Genomic DNA, 27,071 nt, shown 5'->3' on the forward strand with positions numbered 1-27,071 from the left:
CAGGTGGACTCTCCCAGTAACTGCGTTGTTGAGGGCACAGCAGATGTTTTGGGACACGTGCTTGTGTAGTGCGGGGATGGCACACTGGGCAAAATAGTGTCGGCTGGGGACCGAGCACCGAGGGACGGCCACCGCCATAAGGTTGCGGAAGGATTCCATCTCCACCAGCCTAAAAGGCAGCATTTCCAATGCAAGCAGTCGTGAAATGTGCGAATTTAGGACTGTGGCCTGTGGGGCGTTGCTGCGAATTTTCACTTTCGTTCAAAGGTCTGGGATATGGACAATTGAACGCTGCGGCGGGACGTGGACATGGACGTTGATGCTGTTTCTTGAGAAACTGCCATAACAAGTGAAGACTGAGGGAAGGGGGCATCTTTACATGCAGTATGGACAGGGGATTGCCTTGCACACGCAATAGGGGGTTCTATTGCACGCACAACAGCGGAAGAAGCAGTGGTGACACCCGCTGACACTGGTCGTGGACCCTGGGGTTCGCCCCACAAAAGTCGGGTGCTTTGCTGCCATGTGCCTGATCATGCTGGTGGTGGTCAGGCTGGTAGTTTTGTCACCCCTGCTGATGCTGGCATGGCAGGTAGTACAAATGGCCTTTTTTGGGGTTATCAGCAGTCTTTAAAAAAATTCCAGACTCTGGAAGACCTACCACTTGTACTGGCAACGTCCCTCGTGTTGGTGTTACGGGGAACAGTTGCCCGCCTTCTGTCTGCGGCCACCACACTGCTTCTTCCTGCCTGTTGGGGTACTCTGCCTCCCTCCCCCTGTGTGCTGCTGGCCTCACTCTGCATGTCCTCCTGCCACGTTGGGTCAGTTACTAGATCATCCACCACCTCCTCCACTTCGACTTGTGCACCACGATGCTCCTCCTCACTTCCTGGCAATTGTGTCTCGTCATCGTCCACCTCTTGTGACAAATTGCCAGCGTTGACTTCCTGTGGCCGTGGCTGTTCAAATATTTGGGCATAGCTACATGGGATCTCCTCTTCTACCACTTCAAGCGTAGCAGACGAGGGGCACAAATATGGAAATGGACCAGTGAACAGCTCTTCAGAGTGTCCAAGTGTGGGATCAATTGCTGTCTGACGACACTCGGCATGGTGGGAGGAAGGAGCATCAGGGTGAGGAGGAGTATGCGGTCGAGATTCATGCCTCTAATAGTTGACCGTGTGGAAGAGAGACTGGAGGGGGTGGTGCCCAGGTAACTGGAAGTATTATCTGCTATCCAATTAATAACCTGTTCACACTGATCAGTTCGCAATACTGGTGTTGTTCTGTGCTGCCCTAGTAATTCGGTCAAGAAGTGGGAGTGAGAACATGTGGCTGTTGGTTGTGGCACATTTTCACCTTGGCCACGGCCCCATCCTCTGCACGCACCATCACCAGAACGCCCAGTTCCATGTCCCTTGCCACGCGCCTTGCCCATTGTAAAGGAAGTAAAATAGCTTACACTCGTACTATCAATGGAAAAAGGGTAATAAAAAGTAGATTAGAACCGTGGAAGAGGAAATCCACAGTTCTATTTCTCTAGCCTACACCCGACTCTTTTAAACAATCAGAACAATCAGGGAGAAACTATTACTGTTTTTCCTTACGGAAAAAATACCAAAACCTGAATAATAGAGATTTGTTACCGTGGAATGGCAAAACCCACAGCTATTGTTTACTGGTGTATACCAGACTTTTTAAAATATATAGATTTGCGGCTGAACAGTGAGCGACACACTCAAACTGTTTTCTTTTTAGATACCAAAGGCCCAAAACTGGATACTACACAGATTTTACCCGTTGAACTGCAAAACCACACTTCTGTTTCTGTGGCCTATACCAGACTCTTTTCAACAGATATATTTGTGTCTTAAAAATCAGAGACACACTTTTTTTTTGGGGGGGGGGCACCAATAGGTTAATAAGACGGGTATTTGTACAGTGTGTAGGAGGAAAAAAAAAATGAGGATTTAGATGAAAAAAAGGGATTTTTAATGGCCCCCGAGACCTGCAGCTAAGTCCAGAAATTTCAGAAACAGGAGCACACAGGACTGTAATGCAGCGTTTGCTGGTATAACCCCACTGCGTCTCCTATACAGCCTGCCTGCCTGCCTGATATCTGGGATGAATATTAGTCCTGAGAAGGACTGTTTGTTTGTTCTGGCAGCCTTTACAGACCCTACACTAACTATTTCGCAGCAAAAATCTCTCCCTAGCTCCGCAGCGCTGTCCCTACACTGTCTGATCCGGAGCGACTGTGTCCAAGATGGCGGCGCCCGGTTTTAAATATTCGAGGTGACGCTGTGCGGCCAGCCAATCACTGTAATGCCCACAAACAACATGGCTGCGGCATTACAGTGACTGCCTGTTCATTGGCTCTGTAAAGAGCACCAAACATGCAGGGCGGAGACCCGAGCTCTCGCCCGAGTAACCTGGAAATGCTCGGTGCTCGCCGAACATCCCGAGTAGCGTGATGCTCGGGCGAGTACCGAGCAGTGTCGAGCATGCTCGCTCAACACTAGCTATAACCAGTGCCCTAGACACTAATAATGTCTCCTTTGTTCCTCCTTATAACAATAATAATGCTCCAACATGAGTCATATAATAATGCCCTTCCATGCCTCATTAAAATAATAATGCCCCCCTTTTAACAACCTCCCCACTGTGCCTCCTTATAATATTGACTTTCCATTGTATCTTCTTTCATTAATGATCTTCCATTGAGCCTCCCTATAATAACTGCACCATTAAGCCTCATAATAATGACTACCGCATTGTACCTACTTATAGTAATTATAGTAATTACCCCCACTTTGTGCCAACTTAAATTAATGACTCCCCCCCAGTGTGCCTCCCTATAATATTCACCCCTCCCATTGTGCAACATTGTAATAATTACCCCCAATTGTGCCTCCTTTTAAAAATACCCCCACATTGTGCATCCCCTGTTCTTGCCAAAGGATAAAAAATAAGTCTGATACTCATCCCTGCTCCATTTCCGAGAGCTGATGCGCTCCTCCACTGCAGACTCTGGACTGGTGTAGGTGACACGATGAAGTGATGACATTCCATGAAGCATCCTGTGACCCGCATGAGTAAATACAAGAGAAGTTAGCTGATGGCTCTCCGCTCAGATACAGTTGCTAACAGTAACTATGTCCTGAGGAGCTGCTACTGTCAGTGCAAATGGGATGTGCTGCTAATAACATAATACTTTATTGGGACAGAACCGTCGCGCTAGTGATCTTTCTGTTCTCATCATTAGTCTGTGTAAATAGGTTGGTAAACGAGATCTGAACAACTTATATAAAATTGATTGGCACTCAATAACCCCTTATCATTCCATTATTTGTTAATGTAAATACTTGTATGCCAAAAAACAACAAAAGTATTGACAGAGTGATACCTTTATTGGCTAACCAGAAAAAAATATATACACGCAAGCTTTCAAAGCACAGAGGCTCCTTCGTCAGGCAATATTACAAAAAAAAATATTTGTTAAAATACTCCTATGACTCAAGTATTTCAAGATTTTTGCAAAACGAACTGGAGAATGACTGGAATGTCCCATGCTTTCCAGCGTGTTAAATACAAAAGACCAAATGATAAACAATAATTTAAAACCAAAAACAATAGGAGGGAAAAATAGAAAATAAAAGCTTCCTGTGACACTGGTATTGGTACCCTTTACATTAATTTAGTATGGAAACACATTTTGACTCGCCTGTGGTAAATCACAAAAGAGATTCTCCTGTGATTAATTGTCAGTGCCCATGTGACATGAATTAGCCAATGAATGATGACTTCATTGTTTTAAAAAGCCACATGGTAGGCCCTGTTCCTTTGTCACAATGAGGAAGACATCAGAACTGCTATTAGCAAACAAAAGACTTCCAAAAGGTTTAAACCATCTACAAAGACCTTGACATCCCAGTTTCAACAGTGCAAAATGTTATTAAGAAGTGTGCCAAGCATGGAACCATCAAGAACCTCCATGGACGTGGGTGAAAGAGAGGAAAATTGGCAAGAGATGTCTTTGAAGGTTGGTGTGAATGGTGGAAAAAACACCACGTAAAACATCCAAAGACCTGAAGGCCAACCTGGAACAGTCTGGGGTCATGGTTTCAACAAGTACCATACGCAACACCAAACCAAGCAGAGTTTTATGGGCTTAGGCCAAAGAAGAAAGCATTGCTGAAGAAAAGACATAAAAAGGAAAGATTGATCTTCGCCAAAGAGTACCACAATTTTTCTGGGAAAATGTTCTGTCGACAGATGAAACAAAAATTGAGCTTTATGGCAATGCAAAGCAACAGTTTGTTTACAGACGGCGCAATGAAGCTTATAAGGAAAAGAACACCTTACCAACAGTTAAGCATGGGGGAGAATCCATGATGCAGTGGCGTTGCTTTGCTGCATCCGGTACTGGAAGCCTTGACCGTGTCACAGGAATCATGAAATCAGAGAATTATCAAGAGATTTTAGAGTTAAATGTCCTACCCAGTGTAAGAAAACTTGGTTTGAGTCGAAGAACATGGGTCCTCCAGCAAGACAATGACCCAAAGCACACATCCAAAAGGACACAGGAATGATTGAAAATGAAAAATGGACTGAAAATTTTAAAATGGCCTGCAATGTGTCCTGACCTCAATCCCAGTGAAATCTCTGGGATGAGCTGAAATCTGCCATTGGGAAAAAGAACCCTGCAAACATTCAACAGCTTGAACAAACTTCAAAGGAAGAGTGGAAGAAAATTCCAGCTGAGAAGTGGAAGAAGATATAGATGGCTACAAGAAACATTTGGAGGCTGTCATTAATGCCGAAGGGTGTGCAATAGTGTTGAGCCACCCCCGTAGTGTTCGAGTTCGGTTCGGTTCGTCGAACACCCGTGTGTTCGCCGAACTGTTCGTCGAACTGTTCGTCGAACACCTTCGAACACGGTTAAAACCAATGGCAGGCAAACAAAAACACATAGAAACACATAGAAAACACCTTCAAAGGTGTCCAAAAGCTGACAAACTGCTCAGAAGACACAACTAACACATGGAAAAGTGACAAGTACATACAGTCATGCGAAAAGAAAAGAGGTGGAGGAGTAAAAGGAGGGGGAGACACAGATATAGGCATGTCATGCCCTTCTAAAATCCAAAAAGTGAAAAGCCGACACGTTCAGTCCGCTCCTGCCCGTGCCACCTCCGTGTCGCCGGGTTTGTGCCAGAGCCGCGGTGAACCCTGACGGCCAGCCCCCCTCTCCCAATACTGGTGCCTGTCCGCTGGTGGGTCGAGCGAGCCCCCCTGTGGTGGAGGCAGCTCTAAGCTTTTTAATTTAAATTGTCTCTCTAATTTGAATAAATACACTTTAAATCCATTTACAAGGATCTATTGGAGGGCAAGTCTCATGCCAGCAGCCGCGTAATTCCAGCTCCAGTAGCGTCCACTAAAGCTGCTGCAGTTAAAAAGCTTTTATAAGGATCGAGCTCGGCTGTCCACCGCAAGGCATCCTACTGCCAGTCCGAGCCCCTATGCCTTGGGGTGCCTCCTGATGCTCTTCACTGAGTATCCCGTGGTCCCGAAGCATTTCCTTTGAAAAAATGAAGTGTCCAAACTACAGGTGGTGTAGCTTGCTTAACAGCCGGGATAATCCGCTGACTAGCAGACCCTGCTACTAGGCACAAAGTATTTCCTGGGCTAGATGCAGTTAAAAATTTGTAATTAGATACTCTCGTTGGATGCTGAGAAAGCATTCCATATAGTCTCCTGGCACGCCATATATGATTCTCTTAAAAAGCTTGGGGTAGGGGTCTAGGGGACCCTTTTATAGCCAAAATCACGGCCCTGTATCGCAATACGTCACCTAGGCTGAAGATAAATGGAACTGTAGCACCCTGAGGGCTCGGTTGCTACAGAGGTATTGCACCTCACCCAGATGTGTGATATCTCACTCTCAGGTAAGGATGTAGTGTGGATCAGGACCCGACACCTGCATGCATTACACCACATTGCCGTGGGGCAGGGCGACCAATATGCCCCTGAGATGGGCACGACAGTCCCTGTCCCTGGCTGGAGTGGGGGGAGGGAACACTGAGGAAGGGGAACCCTGTAGTGCAGGAGCAGGGAGGAAGCAGTTCCTGGGTGCATTGAGAAGGGAGTATAAAAGGTGGGCACCATCTTAGTTCAGTGCAGAGAAGTCTGAGCAGAAGTGGCAGGGAGCAGGGGCTCTGCATGAGCTCTGCTCCGGAGGCGGGCCTAGTAACAGAGGCCCAGGCCTGGAAGAGGGAGAAGGAAGGAAGAGGAGCGGAGAAGGCTCCAGGAACGAGGAACGAAGGGATCTCAGGGGTGCGGACGGGCGAGTCGCCACCGCACGCCCGAATCCACCTGCGTGGAGGGGTCAGGCCAAAGGGGGAGACCGGTCCCCGAAACTAGTGGAGGCAGGAAACGACCCTCAGCTAGAAACAGGAGGCTGTGACATTTTATGTGGCGCAGCCCCTCGCTACACCCGCTAGGAAGGCACCACATAGGGTCAGGGAAACTGGCGCCAAGTTTACCAAGAGGAGGCCCGAGGCAGCCGGACAGAAGGGTTGGTAAGAAAGGCCAGACAAAGGACACACAAAGGGGGTCCTGTGAAGCACTCCAAAGTTATCTGGGAGTCGTCTGAGCCCCTCACCTGGTGAGCACAGTACGACGTGGGCAGCCGTTACCTGCAGACGTGGTCTGGATAATAAGAACTGTGAGTAAAGGCCCTGGACTGCATCACTGACTCCGTGTCATTACTGCTGCTGCCCTGCACCATCAACCCCATCCTCCGCATACACTGCCCTGAGGCTATACTCCTCCCGTGGGGAGTTATGCTACGCTCTGGTAAACCCACAACACCAGCCTCAGCGGTCTGCCCTGGAGCGGCGGTTCACTCTGACCGCAATCCACGGGTGGCGTAGTCGGACATTTAAACATCAAAACCACATAAATAGTTCCGCCACTGGTTTGACCGCCCTGAGCCACGGAACCGGGTTGCCGCCACGGAGACAACAACCACCAGCATCCACCAAAAAGGGTCCGGCTCCGGGTGTCCCAAGGCCCAGGGGGCGCGTCAGAACATTTTCATCACCTTTCACAATCACCAATGGGACAAGGCAGGGATGTTCTCTGTCCCCTCTCTTATACATCCTAGTGACGGAGCACCTGCTCTCATCAATTCGCCATAACCCCAATATTAGGTGGATTGAGGTGGGAGGCACCGAGTACAAGTGCTCTTTATTTGCTGATGATGTCCTAGTATATATCACTCAATCACATATATCCATCCATGCTGTTATGGCTGAAATAGATCACTTTGTTACATGGTCAAATTTTAAAATCAATGCAGCGAAGTCTGAGGCCCTCGATGTCTCCCTCCCCAAATCCATATAGGATTCCATCCAGTCCAACTTTCCCTTTGCCTGGCCCTCACAGGGTATCAAATACTTAGGAATTCCTATTCATAGAGACCTCTCCCATCTATGTTATCTTAATTTTGGGCCCTTTATTGAACAACTCCATACAGACCACGGTTGGCAAGTTAGAACTGTAAGATTCACTACGTGAACCACTGGTGTTTTGTGGAAAAGCACATGTACACTGTGTTCCAAATTATTATGCAAAAAGTGTTTAGGAGTGATAAGGGAAGAATTTGTTTGTTTGTCAGTTAAACTCATTGATGGTGATGTGTGTCAGGGCTCTTTATATCACTGTAAGCAATTGCAGACACCTGTGCTAATTAGTTTGGCAGGTGTGTCCAATGAAAGGCAAGACTACTTAAGAAGGCTGTCTCACATTATTAAGCAGCCTACATTTTCTGCCAAAATGGGAAAGAAAAAGGATGTGTCGGCTGCTGAGAAGCAACAAATTGTGGAGTGTTTAGGTCAAGGCATGACTACAATCAACATTGTGCGATGATCAGGATGAAGTGTCTTGGCAATCAAGAAGTATGTAGCTGATTCACAGTACACACGTGTGCGTGCTGATAAGGGCAAATTGAAGACTCTTTCCTACAGGCAATTACGTCAGGTTGAAAGAGCAGCGGCAAAAAAGCCTTGTCATAGCAGCAGACAAGTTTTTGAAGCTGCTGGTGCCTCCAACGTCCCCCGAACAACAAGATGCAGGGTCCTTCAGAGGTTTGCAGCTGTGCATACGCCATCCTGTCGACCTCCTCTATCCACTTCACACAAGCAGAAACGGCTCCAGTGGGCCAAACATTACATGAAGACTGATTTCAAAACTGTTTTGTTCACAGATGAGTGCCGTGCAGCGCTCGATGGTCCAGATGGATGGAGTGGAGGATGGCTGGTTGATGGACACCCCACGCAAACACCGCTACAGCGCCAACAAGGAGGAGGTGGAGTAATGTTTTGGGCTGGAATCATGGGGAGAGAGATTGTCGGCCCCTTTAGGATCCCTGAAGGCGCTAAAGATGAACTCCATAATGTATGTGGATTTTCTCAAACAGCACTTCCTGCCATGGTTCAAGAAGAAGAACCGTGTATTTCACAGCAAGATCATTTTTCTGCATGATAATGCACCATCTCATGCTGCACATAAAACATCTGCATCTCTGGCTGATATGGGCATAAAAGGGGACAAACTTATGGTGTGACCCCCATGCTCCCCTGACCTCTACCCCATTCAGAACCTTTGGAGCATCATTAAAAGGAGTGTCTATGATGGCGGGAGGCAGTTCACATCTAAGCAACAGCTCTGGGAGGGTATTCTGTCCTCATGCAAAACAATTGAAGCAGAAACCATCCAAAACCTGACAAATTCAATGGACGAGAGAGTTCAGAAGCTCCTTTCGAACAAGGGGTCCTATGTGAAAATGTAACATCACCTAGAATAAAGTTTTGAGTTGAAAACTGTTTGATTTCAGTTTCTAACAACCTGCTAATGCTTATAATTTCAAAAATGACCATTTTTTTGGTCTTTATTAAAATGAAAAGGTTGATCAAAAAGTTTGGGGGATCTAAGAGTGTGGCAACCCAGTAGTCATGATTACTTCGAATTCTGACAATATGAGGGTCATGCTGCAGGTAGTGCAGCAAGAAGGCACTTATGTGTCTTGCGCATCTCGGAGCCCCAAAATTATTTTCCGGGCTAGATGCAGCTAAAAATTATTATTAATTTTAAATCTGGTGAAGCTTTAGTATAGATGGCCTAATAGGATCAGTGCTGCACACTGCTACAAAGCCCAAATTATTTTCCAGTCAAGATACAGATAAACATGATTAGTAATTTTAAATCTGGTGGAGCTTATTATAGATGGCCTAATAGAATCAGTGCTGCACACTGCTACAAAGCCCAAATTATTTTCCAGCCAAGATACAGATAAACATGATTAGTAATTTGAAAGCTTAAAACGGTTGGTAGGGTGATTTTAACCAATCATCAAGCTTTTACTCTCCCCAGGATGACACAGGGGTAGAAAAGTCGTTTCGGATCCATGATTTGTTCATCTTTATGAACGTGAGTCTGTCTACATTATCAGTGGAGAGCCGCGTGCGCTTATCTGTCAGCACACCACCAGCAGCGCTGAACACACGTTCAGACAGAACGCTGGCTGCGGGGCATGACAAGATCTCCAAGGCGTAAGTGGCTAGCTCCGGCCATTTATCCAGATTGGAAGCCCAAAAAGAGCAAGGGTCCAGTGACACAGTCGTGGCTTCAGTGTTTACTTGGAGATACTCCTGTACCATCGTCTCTAGCCGTTGACTATGTGTCAGACTTCTTGTCTCCTGTGGCCTTGCAAAGGATGGGCTAAAAAAGTGGTGAAATGATTCCGCAAAATTGATGTTACCAGCAGATACTGTGGTTCTGTTACGGTTTGAGTGCTGAACACTTGACGGTCCCACGGTTGGCAAGTTGGAACTGTGAGATTCACTACGTGCACCACTGGTATTTTGTGGAAAAGCACATGTAAGATTCTGCAACAGTCTCTGCTGATACTCCTGCATGCGTGCATCCCTTTCTATGGCAGGAATAATTTCTGCAAATTTACTTTTGTACCGCGGATCTAACAGTGTGGCAACCCAGTAGTCAGGATTATTTCTAATTCTCACAATTCGAGGGTCATGTTGCAGGTAGTGCAGCAAGAAGGCACTCATGTGTGTTGCGCATCCAGGAGCACCAAGTCCCTGTTGTGTTGGTGGCAAGGTAACAATCATGCTTCCTTCCTCTGTCCTCTCCCCCCAACCTCGCACAACAGAAATGTTATCAAGGTCTCCCTCATCTGATGAGTCTTCCATCAGTTCGTCCTCCACTTCTTCCTGGGCTCCTGCACCTTCCTCACTAGTTTGGCTGCTACCATGCGCCCTGGTAAAACCATCTCCCCCACCCTCACATGCCTGCCGCCTTGGTGCTGCCGACCGTCTGGACCTTGCAGATGTTAGCCCTTCCGCATACAACTCCTCCTCCTCTACTTCCTCCACCTCCTCTTGTGCCACCACCTGACTCCGAATTCTGTTTAACATGTGCTCCAGCATGTAAATCACCGGAATAGTCATGCTGATAATGGCATCGTCAGCACTAAACATCTTCGTCGCCATTTCAAAACTGTGCAGAAGGGTGCATAGGTCCCTGATCTGAGACCACTCCTCCAGCGTGATTTGCCCCACCTCTGGATCTCGTTGGCCCAGGCTATACGTCAGAACGTATTGCACCAGGGCTTGTCGGTGCTGCCACAGTCGCTGCAACATGTGCAGAGTTGAATTCCACCGGGTAGGCACATCGCATTTTAGCCGGTGAAGTGGCAGGCCCAACGACTTCTGTAGAGATGTAAGTCGCTGAGCTGCGGGATGCGAACGGCGAAAGTGAGCACACAGCGACCGTGCCCTCTGCAGAAGGCCATCTAGTCTGGGATAGTGGGCTAAAAATTGCTGGACAACCAGGTTCAACACGTGAGCCATACAAGGCACGTGTGTGACATTGCCCCGGCGAAGGGCCGCACCCAGGTTTGCAGCATTGTCGCACACGGCCTTCCCTGGTTTCAGGTCCAGTGGAGACAACCATTCATGAAATTGGTTCTCCAGAGCTGACCACAACTCCTCAGCTGTGTGACTCACATTTCCCAGACATTTCAATGTAAAAACCGCCTGATGACGTTGAGCCCTACTGCCAGCATAGTAAGGAGGTGTGCAGGATCCCTTCTGCGCAGTTAGAAAGCTTGTGGCATGACCAGACAGGCTTTGGGTGCAGGTGGAAGACCGAGAGGAGGTTGAGGAGGCAGAAGCAGTGGAGGAACTTTGACATAAAGAGGATTGACGCACAACTCGTGGGGACGGCAAGACTTGGACTGCAGCCCCTTGTCCTGCTGTCACCATAGTTACCCAGTGTCCAGTCAGCGACATGTAACGCCCCTGTCCATGCCTACTCGTCCAAGTGTCTGTGGTGAAATGCACCCTGTCACACACAGAGTTTCTCAAAGAAGCGGTGATGTTGTGTGCGACATGCTGGTGGAGCGCAGGCACACTTTTCTTTGAGAAGTAGTGCCGACTGGGCATCTGGTACTGGGGCACTGCGACGGACATAAGGTCTCGAAAATCCTCTGTGTCCACCGGGCGGAAAGGCAGAATTTCTGTAGCCAAGAACTTGCAGATGGTGAAATTCAACCTCTTAGCTTTCTCATGGCTAGGAGGAAATGGTCTTTTACTTGTCCACATCTGAGGGACCGAGGGCTGGCTGTTGTGCTTAGACGGGGTTGATAAGGGTGTCCCCGGCAAACTGCCGGTCTGTGAGGAAGATGCAGGCGGACATGTTAGGTTGCCTTGATCCAAAGGTGGTGCTATCGATGTCGGACAGCGCTCAACACCAGCTGGTGTTACCACCTCCAAAGAAAATGATGACCTGCCAATCACGCTGGCTGTTGCGGGTAAAGAGGTGGCAGGTCTGCGCCCCAAAACAGGTGTGACTGCTGTCCCCCCAGTCACAGAGGATGAAGAGGCCGCGGATGCACAAGATATGGCAGACGGTGGTTGGCCCGGCCGGCTAGGCCGCATTGTAGCACACTGAGCTTCCCACTGCAACTTATGCTTCATGTCCATGTGCCGGTTCATGCATGAAGTACTCAAACTATGTATTTTTTGGCCTCTACTTAGCTTTTGCTGACAAATGTTACAGATAACACGAGTTCGGTCATCTTTATCAATCTGAAAAAATGCCCAGGCTATGCAAGGCTTAGCACCCATGCGACCTGAAGAGCCACCACGACTTGTGGTGAGAGGCAGAGTTGTGTTTGAGGATGCAGTTGTTGACGTGCTTCCAGTACTACGTCTCTGTCCAGGAAGGCGCAACCTGACCTCGTCGTCACTAGCATCTTCCTCCACCTCCTCTGCTGACCTCATCTCTTGGCTGACTGTGGGTTGACAGTAAGTGGGATCTCCAACCTCATCATCATCACCCTGTGCGTTATCACTCCCGTCGTCCTCAGAGCCAACCTGTTCCTGCCCTGACAAAAAACTAAAGTTGTCGCTCCAATCAGGTATTTGAGTCTTATCATCGTCTTCCTCATTGTCTCCACCAACAGGAGTTACAGTTTGGGAATGAGGGTCTACATTATGGTCAGAACCTTCTGCGTCTGGTCCTGGATCCGACTCATAAAGATTCTGGGCATCAGTGCAGATCATTTCCTCGTCTGGATTCACAGAAGCGCTGGAGTCGACCTCTGATTCCCAGGCTATAGTATGAGTAAACAGCTCTGCAGACTCAACCATCTGTTCTACCTCATACTCAGACGGGCAGCTGGAGATTTGGGAGCTGTGAGGAAGCAAGTGCGATTGGGGTGACACCTTTGAGGACTGGAGTATTTGTGATGTTGAAGTTGATGTGGAGGAGAGCCCACTTAAAGGAGCACTTGATATCCGTTGAAGCACCTGCTGTTTTTGTGCCTCATCTGGAATTTGTAGCGATTGGCGTGGCCGTAAGAAAGGGATCTTATCACATTGTCCGCTAAAAGAAGTAGACATTTTAGTTTGGCTGGAAGATGGTCTTTCTTCTGCAGATGTTACTGTTGCTTTAACACCTACCCCACGGACACAACCTTTTTTCCCCTTCCCAACACGCCTATTCCCCTTTCCACCAGCAGCAGGCCTTTTTCCACTCATTTTGGTGGTTAACTAATTAACAACTCTGGAGTTGTTTGCACAAAAAAACAATGGATGGGAACCGAGCAGAGCTGAGTGGCCAAACTGTGGTATTAGGCCAAAACTATTGGCTGGGTTAGATGCAGAAAAAAATTATATTCAATTTGCAACCTGATGGAGGTCAGTATAGATGGACTAATAGAGAAAGTCCCACACACTGCTAGAAGGCCAAATATTTTTTCAGAGCTAGATGCAGATAAAAATTATTTTTAATTTGCAACCTGATGGAGGTCAGTATAGATGGACTAATAGAGAAAGTCCCACACACTGCTAGAAGGACAAATATTTTTTCAGAGGTAGATGCAGAAAAAAATATATTCAGTTTGCAACCTGATGGAGGTCAGTATAGATGGACTAATACAACAAGTCCCACACACAGCTAGAAGCCCAATATTTTTTCAGAGGTAGATGCAGAAAAAAATATATTCAGTTTGCAACCTGATGGAGGTCTGTATAGATGGATTAATAGAACAAGTACCACACACAGCTAGAAGCCCAATATTTTTTCAGAGCTAGATGCAGAAAAAAATATATGCAGTTTGCAACCTGATGGAGGTCAGTATAGATGGACTAATACAACAAGTCCCACACACAACTAGAAGCCCAATATTTTTTCAGAGCTAGATGCAGAAAAAAATTATATTCAATTTGCAACCTGATGGAGGTCAGTATAGATGGACTAATAGAATGATGCTATGCCCAAAAGATTTTACTTCACTAGGTGCAGTAAAAAAATTGGTATTCTATACACAGGTGGTATATCTTGCAACACAGATAGGCTACTCCACTGACTAACACACTCTGCAATAGGCCAAAAAGGATTAGCTTTGCTAGATTCAGCCAAATGCTGTGAAAAAAACTTGCACAGCACTGGCACAGACCTGCCTGGCAAAAACTGATAGGAACTGATGTAACCTAGTCCTGAAAAGGACTCCAATTACAATTAGTCTTTACTCCCACAATCTATCTATTTAAGAGCACAGACCTGCCTGATAAAAGTCGTAGGAAATGCTGTAACCTAGTCCTTAAAAGGACTGCAATCACAACTATTCCCTACTCCCAAGCTATCTGTAGATTTGTGCGAAAATTGGCTTGAAATGAACAAGGTATAGCGCACACAGCAACAGCGGTGCCGTCTAACACGCAGCTGCAGCAGTGAGAAAATGGTGGCGACGGGGAAAATGGCTTGGTCTTATAGGGCAAGGACATGTGACATACACTGCCAATGACACATGCCCTTGCTTGTGTGAAAAAAAGCACTTCGCTCCGTGTGTGCGCTGCTGATAGGCTGACAGATTGCACCTCCCCACTGTAAATGCGGGAAAGAGAAAAAAAAAATGGAGATCTTCATTGTTCCTGCAGAGATCCATCCCCTGCCCCTCCCCCCACCCCGCTGTACACTCAAACTGCGTATTAACATTAATTTTCATCATTACTGAGAAAAAATCCAGTTATGATTTTGGTGCACGAACAGTTATCGAACATAACCTCGAACAGCCGAATTTTTCTCAAATTGTTCGTGTTCGCCGAACGGCTCGAACACCGCCCAACACAGCTCGAATTTGAGATTGGCAAACAGCTCGAGTAGAACAACGCTCATCTCTAGTGTGCAACCAAGAATTAATTAGGGGTGCTTTATTGCTGCACATGCTGTTTATTCTGTTTCTTCTTTGAAATTGCAACATGGAAGTTGAAAAACAATGTTTTATTGTTGTATTACTTTGGACCACTAATTAAAAAATACTGAGGATATAACTTTAGTACATTTCCATTTATTTCTGAAGATATTGTACAGTCTATGAAAAAAATGAAGGGGTGCCAATAATGGTGACCAGCACTGTATACATCACATGGGAGGCACCAAAACTGTTGTATATACATCACATAGGAGACACCAAGGCTGGATTATATACATCACAGGATACATAGAGCTGTGGCGTAAACATCACAGGAGACATGAAGCTGCGGCATAGACATCATAGGACACATGGGGCTGCGGCATAGACATCACAGGAGACACGGGGGAGTGGTATAGACATCACAGGAGACATGGGTGCTGCGGTATATACATCACAGGAGAAATGGGTGAGTGGCGTAGACATCACAGGAGACATAGTTGCTGCGGTATATACATCACAGGAGACATGGGGAAGCTGCATAGACATCACAGGAGACATGGGTGCTGCGGTATATACATCACAGGAGACATGGGGGAGCGGCATAGACATCACAGGAGACATGGGTGCTGCGGTATATACATCACAGAAGACATGGGGGAGTGGCATAAACATCACAGGAGACATGAGTGCTGCGGTATATACATCACAGGAGACATGGGGGAGTGGCATAAACATCACAGGAGACATGGGGGAGCGGCACAGACATCACAGGAGACATGGGGGCTGCGGTATATACATCACAGAAGACATGGGCCTAAGGTTCTCTATCCCTCACTTAAGAGCTGGTCTAGGCATTTACTTCCAGTCGAGTAGTAAGGTGTAACACATATCATAACACTGCAAAATGTCCAGATCCTTCACTTATTACGATCAAACCGTTTCCCAGAAATATGTATATGAGTATTAACAAAGCATTTCCCAAATAATGGCCCAATATAAGATCATTACTGCAATATAGCACACAAATAATACAACCATATGGAACCACAGTAATGTTGCTATACATTTTCTAAATAATATTATGTAGTGTCCATTTAGGAGTACCATTTATGTGATTACCCATACTGGATCAGTCAGTTAAATAAAACAGCCTTTAACTAAATGCTGACACAATATTTCAGTCCTTAAAGCTCTAATATCTATATACAATTTTTGAACTCACTTTTCCACAGTTCCTAGATAAACTGACAAGCAAAAGGGTAACAATGTTTTGAACTTTTGACTTTCAGGCTCCATATCTCGCCATCCACTACTGCTTCAACTGTGAGGATACCATCATTTTATAGACAATCATCTTGGCTAGCTCATACATAAATTTGACTTGCAACTATTTTGCATATGATTAGTTATTCAGATACTTGTCATGTCACTGCATTGTTACTTGTTTGCTCTTAAAAACACAAATTTTGTATAATTTTGTAAGTATTTTGTAAATCCACCTTGTGCTTTCAACACTGCCTGAATCCTTCTGGGTATGCTCTCGATGAGATTCAAACATGTCTCAACTGAAATCTGATCCCAGGTTTCTGCTACACGTTCCCAAAGGTGGTGCATATTGGTCGACTCACTTGAGTATGTATACAGCTTTTTCTTCAACTCTACCCACAAGTGTTCGATTAGGTTGAGGTCAGGGGACTGTGGGGCTAATCCAGCACCTCTACTTCATTGTCACTGAACCATTTCTTCGCCAATATTGACATATGCTTTGGGTCGTTGTCTTGCTGGAACACCATGTCGTCCTTTTCATGCCAATAGTATTCGAGTGTACAAAGTAACTCACCTTGTAGGATACTCACATATAGCTCATCATTGAGACCACCATTGATACTGGTGAAGCATTCAACGCCTTTGGCTGTGAAAAAAAACCCATATCATCAGGCTTCCTCCACCAAACTTGACAGTTCCTTCAATTTCTCGATCTTTTAGTCCCTTTTTTTCTTGTGTCTCCCAGAACCCATTTTCACCCATCAGAGCCTAGTCTATTGAATTTTTGACTCAAGGCTCCAAATCATCCATCTCCAATCTTCTACTGTCCACTTTTCACACTTTTTTGCAAACTTGAGCTGACGCTTCTAATGACTATATTGAAGACGAGGCTTCTTCAAATTTTTTGGGCCACTATTCCAGACTTGCGTAATGTGTGTTGCACGGTGCTTGCATTGATGTTTGTGATCTCACTATTATGAAGCATACGAGCCACTTCCACTGCAGTGTTTGTCGCACCAGAACTGATAGACCTTGTGATGAGCTGACTTGTTGACTCTGATATTTTGCCTGGACATCCACCAGGCTTTTGAATGGATGGACGAACTTCATTTCATATTCTTCAAACTATCATGGCACTTACATAATGCAGTTTGGCAATTTTCTTGGCCGAGAGACCACTATCGATGAGCTTGATGATGCTGTTTCTCTTTTTAACAAAGCAGTGACCCATGACTAGAATCTGCAATACTAATTATATGCTAAGTAGTTGCAAGTCAAATTTATGTATAAGATAGGCAAGATGATTGTCTATAAAATGACGGTAGTCTCACATTCGAAACAATAGTGATACTAATAAGTAATAATGCCTATCCTTGTACACCAATGATGACATAGTGTTCTCTTAAACGTCCTCTGCGAAGCACTGTTAACAGATTTTAAGCACTGGGTAATGCCTCGAAATCAGGATGGTCACTCAGATTCTGACAGGTCTGTACATTGGGGATTGTGCTTAAAATGGAATTTTAATCTGTTTTCTTTTATATATTTCTAATGTTAGGTCACAAAGTAACCACTGCTAGCCCCAGAGAGAAACCTACTGACAGTAAGTTTGTGAAAATTATTTTAAGAACTTTATCGTCTGCTAAAATGTATCTAGCACATTTTGGTCAAAAAGGCAACATACAGATGGCATTTTATGGTATCTTTCAGGCATCATTTCTATGTTTCATTTGTAACATTTTTCAATGCAGTACTTCTTAATAACTGAATGTAAAACACAGGGTGCAGCTGTATTAAGATATATATTGCTGACTTAACAATTATGATTATGCAGCAAAAGGCCAGTTATTCTTCCCTAGGCAATGAGCTGTTATCAGAATTTAAGCAGTAGGTGGATGCCTCGAATTCAAGATAGTCTCTCAGATTATCAGCGGTCTGTACAATGGAAACTATCCTTAAAATGTAATTTTAATGTGTTTTCTTTTAAACATTTCTAATGTTAGGTCACAAAGAAACCACTGCTATCCCCAGAGAGAAAACTACTGACAGTAAGTTTGTGAAAAATCTTTTTTGGAATTTTATTGTATGCTAATCTATTAGCACATTTTTGTGAAAACGGCAACATGTGCATCTTTCAATCAAAATTTACATGTGTCATTTGCACCATTTCTAATGCAGTGCTTTTTAATATTTCAATGCCAAACACAGACTGCAGCTGTATTAAGATGTATATTGCTGACTTAGCAATTATGATTATGTAGAAAAAGGCCTGTTATGCTTGCCTATGGGCAGTCATCTTTTAAGCCTTTAAGGCTATGTGCACACTGAATCTTTTTACTGACTTTTTGGAGCAGAAAATTAGCAGAAACTACAAGTTTTTGAGGAATTTTGAGGAAGATTTGGAAACTTTTTGCTCAGCTTCTGCTCCAAAAACTACTAAATAACTCAGTGTGAACATACCCTTGATTGTTTTTTATTTATTTTAATCACTTATATAGCAGCATTAATTCTACAGCGCTTTACAGACATTATTGGCACTGTCCCCATTGGGGCTCACAATCTAGATTCTGTATCAGTATGTCCTTGGAGTGTGAGAGGAAACCCATTCAAACACAGGGATAACATACAAACTCTTTGTATGTGGTGTCCTTAGAGGGATTTGAACCCAGGACCCCAGTGCTGCAAGGCTGCAGTGCTCACCACTGAGCCATTGTTCTCAACTTATTTTCTTTAGGAGTTAACTGCTCCACAGCACCCGGCTTCATGCTATTCAGGGGGTGGTGCACTCTTGAAGATTGACAGTTCTGATTGATGGCATGGTTGCATGCATGTGCCACTGGTTCAAACTTAGTGCTCTCCTAGGTTACTAATGTGTCATGGGCAGGGTCGGTAGTTGTAGCCGAAGTGTGCATCATCTGTGCCCCACTATATCACAGGAAAATGGGGGACTTGGCTGGTGTGTGCTACCGTTACCTAGGTGATACCCCCCTGCACACTGCTTGCTGCCACTTGACAGGGCAGGCCAGGACCAGATGTTATGGAAATGTCTGAAGGAGACGAGAGTCCAAAAAGAAACTTTTCTTTACTAAACAATTTGATGAAAAGTAAATACATCAGATAGCAGGCACAATACTTTAAGAATACTTCATAGTTACATGGGTTGAAAAAAGACCTAGGTCCATCAAGTTCAACCTTTCTCCACCAATTGTACAGTTCGTCTCTAATTTAACTATAACCCACAATATTATTTGTACTGAGGAAATCTTCCAGCCCTTTTTAAAAGCTTTTATAGTGTGAGCCATTACTACCTCTTGTGGTCGGCATTCCACAGTTTGACTGCTCTGACTGTAAAGAATAGAGATGAGCGTTGTTCTACTCGAACTGTTCGCCAATCTCAAATTCGAGCTGTTTTGGGCGGTGTTCGAGCCGTTCGGCGAACACGAACGATTTGAGAAAAATTCGGCTGTAAGAGGTTATGTTCGATAACTGTTCGTGCACCAAAATCATAACTGGATTTTTTCTCAGTAATGATGAAAATTAATGTTAATACGCAGTTTGAGTGTACAGCGGGGTGGGGGGAGGGGCAGGGGATGGATCTCTGCAGGAATAATGAAGATCTCCATTTTTTTTTCTCTTTTCCGCATTTGCAGTGGGGAGGTGCAATCTGTCAGCCTATCAGCAGCGCACACACGGAGCGAAGTGCTTTTTTTCACATAAGCAAGGGCATGTGTCATTGGCAGTGTATGTCACATGTCCTTGCCCTATAAGACCAAGCCATTTTCCCCGTCGCCACCATTTTCTCACTGCTACAGCTGCGTGTTAGACGGCACCGCTGTTGCTGTGTGCGCTATACCTTGTTAATTTCAAGCCAATTTTCGCACAAATCTACAGATAGCTTGGGAGTAGGGAATAGTTGTGATTGCAGTCCTTTTAAGGACTAGGTTACAGCATTTCCTACGACTTTTATCAGGCAGGTCTGTGCTCTTAAATAGATGGATTGTGGGAGTAAAGACTAATTGTAATTGCAGTCCTTTTCAGGACTAGGTTACATCAGTTCCTATCAGTTTTTGCCAGGCAGGTCTGTGCCAGTGCTGTGCAAGTTTTTTTCACAGCATTTGGCTGAATCTAGCAAAGCTAATCCTTTTTGGCCTATTGCAGAGTGTGTTAGTCAGTGGAGTAGCCTATCTGTGTTGCAAGATATACCACCTGTGTATAGAATACCAATTTTTTTACTGCACCTAGTGAAGTAAAATCTTTTGGGCATAGCATCATTCTATTAGTCCATCTATACTGACCTCCATCAGGTTGCAAATTAAATATAATTTTTTTCTGCATCTAGCTCTGAAAAAATATTTGGGCTTCTAGCAGTGTGTGGGACTTGTTCTATTAGTCCATCTATACTGACCTCCATCAGGTTGCAAACTGAATATAATTTTTTTCTGCATCTAGCTCTGAAAAAATATTTGGCCTTCTAGCAGTGTGTGGGACTTTCTCTATTAGTCCATCCATACTGACCTCCATCAGGTTGCAAATTAAAAATAATTTTTATCTGCATCTAGATCTGAAAAAATATTTGGCCTTCTAGCAGTGTGTGGGACTTTCTCTATTAGTCCTTCTATACTGACCTCCATCAGGTTGCAAATTAAAAATAATTTTTATCTGCATCTACCTCTGAAAAAATATTTGGGCTTCTAGCTGTGTGTGGGACTTGTTCTATTAGTCCATCTATACTGACCTCCATCAGGTTGCAAACTGAATATAATTTTTTTCTGCATCTAGCTCTGAAAAAATATTTGGCCTTCTAGCAGTGTGTGGGACTTTCTCTATTAGTCCATCTATACTGACCTCCATCAGGTTGCAAACTGAATATATTTTTTTTCTGCATCTACCTCTGAAAAAATATTGGGCTTCTAGCTGTGTGTGGGACTTGTTCTATTAATCCATCTATACAGACCTCCATCAGGTTGCAAACTGAATATATTTTTTTTCTGCATCTACCTCTGAAAAAATATTGGGCTTCTAGCTGTGTGTGGGACTTGTTCTATTAATCCATCTATACAGACCTCCATCAGGTTGCAAACTGAATATAATTTTTTTCTGCATCTAGCTCTGAAAAAATAGTTGGCCTTCTAGCAGTGTGTGGGACTTTCTCTATTAGTCCATCTATACTGACCTCCATCAGGTTGCAAATTAAAAATAATTTTTATCTGCATCTACCTCTGAAAAAATATTTGGGCTTCTAGCTGTGTGTGGGACTTGTTCTATTAGTCCATCTATACTGACCTCCATCAGGTTGCAAACTGAATATAATTTTTTTCTGCATCTAGCTCTGAAAAAATATTTGGCCTTCTAGTAGTGTGTGGGACTTTCTCTATTAGTCCATCTATACTGACCTCCATCAGGTTGCAAATTAAAAATAATTTTTATCTGCATCTAGCTCTGAAAAAATATTTGGCCTTCTAGCAGTGTGTGGGAATTTCTCTATTAGTCCATCTATACTGACCTCCATCAGGTTGCAAATTAAAAATAATTTTTATCTGCATCTACCTCTGAAAAAATATTTGGGCTTCTAGCTGTGTGTGGGACTTGTTCTATTAGTCCATCTATACTGACCTCCATCAGGTTGCAAACTGAATATAATTCTTTTCTGCATCTAGCTCTGAAAAAATATTTGGCCTTCTAGCAGTGTGTGGGACTTTCTCTATTAGTCCATCTATACTGACCTCCATCAGGTTGCAAATTAAAAATAATTTTTATCTGCATCTAGCTCTGATAAAATATTTGGCCTTCTAGCAGTGTGTGGGACTTTCTCTATTAGTCCATCTATTCTGACCTCCATCAGGTTGCAAATTAAAAATAATTTTTATCTGCATCTAGCTCTGAAAAAATATTTGGCCTTCTAACAGTGTGTGGGACTTTCTCTATTAGTCCATCTATACTGACCTACATCAGGTTGCAAATTAAAAATAATTTTTATCTGCATCTACCTCTGAAAAAATATTTGGGCTTCTAGCTGTGTGTGGGACTTGTTCTATTAGTCCATCTATACTGACCTCCATCAGGTTGCAAACTGAATATAATTTTTTTCTGCATCTAGCTCTGAAAAAATATTTGGCCTTCTAGCAGTGTGTGGGACTTTCTCTATTAGTCCATCCATACTGACCTCCATCAGGTTGCAAATTAAAAATATTTTTTTTTCTGCATCTACCTCTGAAAAAATATTGGGCTTCTAGCTATGTGTGGGACTTGTTCTATTAATCCATCTATACAGACCTCCATCAGGTTGCAAACTGAATATAATTTTTTTCTGCATCTACCTCTGAAAAAATATTTGGGCTTCTAGCTGTGTGTGGGACTTGTTCTATTAGTCCATCTATACTGACCTCCATCAGGTTGCAAACTGAATATAATTTTTTTCTGCATCTAGCTCTGAAAAAATATTTGGCCTTCTAGCAGTGTGTGGGACTTGTTCTATTAGTCCACCTATACTGACCTCCATCAGGTTGCAAATTCAAAATAATTTTTTGTCTGCACCTATCTCTGAAAAAATATTTGGCCTTCTAGCAGTGTGTGGGACTTTCTCTATTAGTCCATCTATACTGACCTCCATCAGGTTGCAAACTGAATATATTTTTTTTCTGCATCTACCGCTGAAAAAATATTTGGGCTTCTAGCTGTGTGTGGGACTTGTTCTATTAGTCCATCTATACTGACCTCCATCAGGTTGCAAATCGAATATAATTTTTTTCTTCATCTAACCCAGCCAATAGTTTTGGCCTAATACCACAGTTTGGCCACTCAGCTCTGCTCGGTTCCCATCCATTGTTTTTTTGTGCAAACAACTCCAGAGTTGTGAATTAGTTAACCACCAAAATGAGTGGAAAAAGGCCTGCTGCTGGTGGAAAGGGGAATAGGCGTGTTGGGAAGGGGAAAAAAGGTTGTGTCCGTGGGGTAGGTGTTAAAGCAACAGTAACATCTGCAGAAGAAAGACCATCTTCCAGCCAAACTAAAATGTCTACTTCTTTTAGCGGACAATGTGATAAGATCCCTTTCTTACAGCCACGCCAATCGCTACAAATTCCAGATGAGGCACAAAAACAGCAGGTGCTTCAACGGATATCAAGTGCTCCTTTAAGTGGGCTCTCCTCCACATCAACTTCAACATCACAAATACTCCAGTCCTCAAAGGTGTCACCCCAATCGCACTTGCTTCCTCACAGCTCCCAAATCTCCAGCTGCCCGTCTGAGTATGAGGTAGAACAGATGGTTGAGTCTGCAGAGCTGTTTACTCATACTATAGCCTGGGAATCAGAGGTCGACTCCAGCGCTTCTGTGAATCCAGACGAGGAAATGATCTGCACTGATGACCAGAATCTTTATGAGTCGGATCCAGGACCAGACGCAGAAGGTTCTGACCATAATGTAGACCCTCATTCCCAAACTGTAACTCCTGTTGGTGGAGACAATGAAGAAGACGATGATGAGACTCAAATACCTGATTGGAGCGACAACTTTAGTTTTTTGTCAGGGCAGGAACAGGTTGGCTCTGAGGACGACGGGTGTGATAACGCACAGGGTGATGATGATGAGGTTGGAGATCCCACTTACTGTCAACCCACAGTCAGTCAAGAGATGAGGTCAGCAGAGGAGGTGGAGGAAGATGCTAGTGACGACGAGGTCAGGTTGCGCCTTCCTGGACAGAGACGTAGTACTGGAAGCACGTCAACAACTGCATCCTCAAACACAACTCTGCCTCTCACCACAAGTCGTGGTGGCTCTTCAGGTCGCATGGGTGCTAAGCCTTGCATAGCCTGGGCATTTTTTCAGATCGATAAAGATGACCCAACTCGTGTTATCTGTAACATTTGTCAGCAAAAGCTAAGTAGAGGCCAAAAAATACATAGTTTGAGTACTTCATGCATGAACCGGCACATGGACATGAAGCATAAGTTGCAGTGGGAAGCTCAGTGTGCTACAATGCGGCCTAGCCGACCGGGCCAACCACCGTCTGCCATATCTTGTGCATCCGCGGCCTCTTCATCCTCTGTGACTGGGGGGACAGCAGTCACACCTGTTTTGGGGCGCAGATCTGCCACCTCTTTACCCGCAACAGCCAGCGTGATTGGCAGGTCATCATTTTCTTTGGAGGTGGTAACACCAGCTGGTGTTGAGCGCTGTCCGACATCGATAGCACCACCTTTGGATCAAGGCAACCTAACATGTCCGCCTGCATCTTCCTCACAGACCGGCAGTTTGCCGGGGACACCCTTATCAACCCCGTCTAAGCACAATTGCCAGCCCTCGGTCCCTCAGATGTGGACAAGTAAAAGACCATTTCCTCCTAGCCATGAGAAAGGTAAGAGGTTGAATTTCACCATCTGCAAGCTCTTGGCTACAGAAATGCTGCCTTTCCGCCTGGTGGACACAGAGGATTTTCGAGACCTTATGTCTGTCGCAGTGCCCCAGTACCAGATGCCCAGTCGGCACTACTTCTCAAAGAAAGGTGTGCCTGCGCTCCACCAGCATGTCGCACACAACATCACCGCTTCTTTGAGAAACTCTGTGTGTGACAGGGTGCATTTCACCACAGACACTTGGACGAGTAGGCATGGACAGGGGCGTTACATGTCGCTGACTGGGCACTGGGTAACTATGGTGACAGCAGGACAAGGGGCTGCTGTCCAAGTCTTGCCGTCCCCACGAGTTGTGCGTCAATCCTCTTTATGTCAAAGTTCCTCCACTGCTTCTGCCTCCTCAACCTCCTCTCGGTCTTCCACCTGCACCCAAAGCCTGTCTGGTCATGCCACAAGCTTTCTAACTGCGCAGAAGGGATCCTGCACACCTCCCTACTATGCTGGCAGTAGGGCTCAACGTCATCAGGCGGTTTTTACTTTGAAATGTCTGGGAAATGTGAGTCACACAGCTGAGGAGTTGTGGTCAGCTCTGGAGAACCAATTTCATGAATGGTTGTCTCCACTGGACCTGAAACCAGGGAAGGCCGTGTGCGACAATGTTGCAAACCTGGGTGCGGCCCTTCGCCGGGGCAATGTCACACACGTGCCTTGTATGGCTCACGTGTTGAACCTGGTTGTCCAGCAATTTTTAGCCCACTATCCCAGACTAGATGGCCTTCTGCAGAGGGCACGGTCGCTGTGTGCTCACTTCCGCCGTTCGCATCCCGCAGCTCAGCGACTTACATCTCTACAGAAGTCGTTGGGCCTGCCACTTCACCGGCTAAAATGCGATGTGCCTACCCGGTGGAATTCAACTCTGCACATGTTGCAGCGACTGTGGCAGCACCGACAAGCCCTGGTGCAATACGTTCTGACGTATAGCCTGGGCCAACGAGATCCAGAGGTGGGGCAAATCACGCTGGAGGAGTGGTCTCAGATCAGGGACCTATGCACCCTTCTGCACAGTTTTGAAATGGCGACGAAGATGTTTAGTGCTGACGATGCCATTATCAGCATGACTATTCCGGTGATTTACATGCTGGAGCACATGTTAAACAGAATTCGGAGTCAGGTGGTGGCACAAGAGGAGGTGGAGGAAGTAGAGGAGGAGGAGTTGTATGCGGAAGGGCTAATATCTGCAAGGTCCAGACGGTCGGCAGCACCAAGGCGGCAGGCATGTGAGGGTGGGGGAGATGGTTTTACCAGGGCGCATGGTAGCAGCCAAACTAGTGAGGAAGGTGCAGGAGCCCAGGAAGAAGTGGAGGACGAACTGATGGAAGACTCATCAGATGAGGGAGACCTTGATCACATTTCTGTTGTGCGAGGTTGGGGGGAGAGGACAGAGGAAGGAAGCATGATTGTTACCTCGCCACCAACACAACAGGGACTTGGTGCTCCTGGATGCGCAACACACGAGTGCCTTCTTGCTGCACTACCTGCAATATGACCCTCGAATTGTGAGAATTAGAAATAATCCTGACTACTGGGTTGCCACACTGTTAGATCCCCGGTACAAAAGTAAATTTGCCGAAATTATTCCTGCCATAGAAAGGGATGCACGCATGCAGGAGTATCAGCAGAGACTGTTGCAGAATCTTACATGTGCTTTTCCACAAAACACCAGTGGTGCACGTAGTGAATCTCACAGTTCCAACTTGCCAACCGTGGGACCGTCAAGTGTTCAGCACTCAAACCGTAACAGAACCACAGTATCTGCTGGTAACATCAATTTTGCGGAATCATTTCACCACTTTTTTAGCCCATCCTTTGCAAGGCCAGAGGAGACAAGAAGTCTGACACATAGTCAACGCCTAGAGACGATGGTACAGGAGTATCTCCAAGTAAACATTGAAGCCATGACTGTGTCACTGGACCCTTGCTCTTTTTGGGCTTCCAATCTGGATAAATGGCCGGAGCTAGCCACTTACGCCTTGGAGATCTTGTCATGCCCCGCAGCCAGCGTTCTGTCTGAACGTGTGTTCAGCGCTGCTGGTGGTGTGCTGACAGATAAGCGCACGCGGCTCTCCACTGATAATGTAGACAGACTCACGTTCATAAAGATGAACAAATCATGGATCCGAAACGACTTTTCTACCCCTGTGTCATCCTGATGATTGGTTAAAATCACCCTACCAACCGTTTTAAGCTTTCAAATTACTAATCATGTTTATCTGTATCTTGGCTGGAAAATAATTTGGGCTTTGTAGCAGTGTGCAGCACTGATTCTATTAGGCCATCTATAATAAGCTCCACCAGATTTAAAATTACTAATCATGTTTATCTGTATCTTGGCTGGAAAATAATTTGGGCTTTGTAGCAGTGTGCAGCACTGATCCTATTAGGCCATCTATACTAAGCTCCACCAGATTTAAAATTAATAATAATTTTTAGCTGCATCTAGCCCGGAAAATAATTTTGGGGCTCCGAGATGCGCAAGACACATAAGTGCCTTCTTGCTGCACTACCTGCAACATGACCCTCATATTGTCAGAATTCGAAGTAATCATGACTACTGGGTTGCCACACTCTTAGATCCCCCAAACTTTTCGATCAACCTTTTCATTTTAATA

General features: G+C 45.1%; 1 protein-coding gene across 34 annotated transcripts in view; it reads left to right on the forward strand.

The window, feature by feature from the left end:
• LOC141155441 (uncharacterized) overlaps window positions 1–27,071 on the forward strand; it is a 352,337-nt gene that overhangs the window by 96,767 nt on the left and 228,499 nt on the right. For all 34 annotated transcript variants that reach the window (XR_012247541.1, XR_012247565.1, XM_073642309.1 and 31 more), the window contains exons 3-4: window positions 17,607–17,651; window positions 18,052–18,096. Coding sequence is in view for 32 of the 34 variants with exons in the window: in XM_073642309.1 (XP_073498410.1) it covers window positions 17,607–17,651; window positions 18,052–18,096 (90 nt within the window). In the remaining 2 variants the exon portion in view is untranslated. The remainder of the gene's footprint in view (window positions 1–17,606; window positions 17,652–18,051; window positions 18,097–27,071) is intronic.

This window comes from Phyllobates terribilis, unplaced genomic scaffold (assembly GCF_046119375.1).
Source record: "Phyllobates terribilis strain yellow unplaced genomic scaffold, ASM4611937v1 Scaffold_1__5_contigs__length_1240528914, whole genome shotgun sequence".
Taxonomy (NCBI): Eukaryota; Metazoa; Chordata; class Amphibia; order Anura; family Dendrobatidae; genus Phyllobates; species Phyllobates terribilis.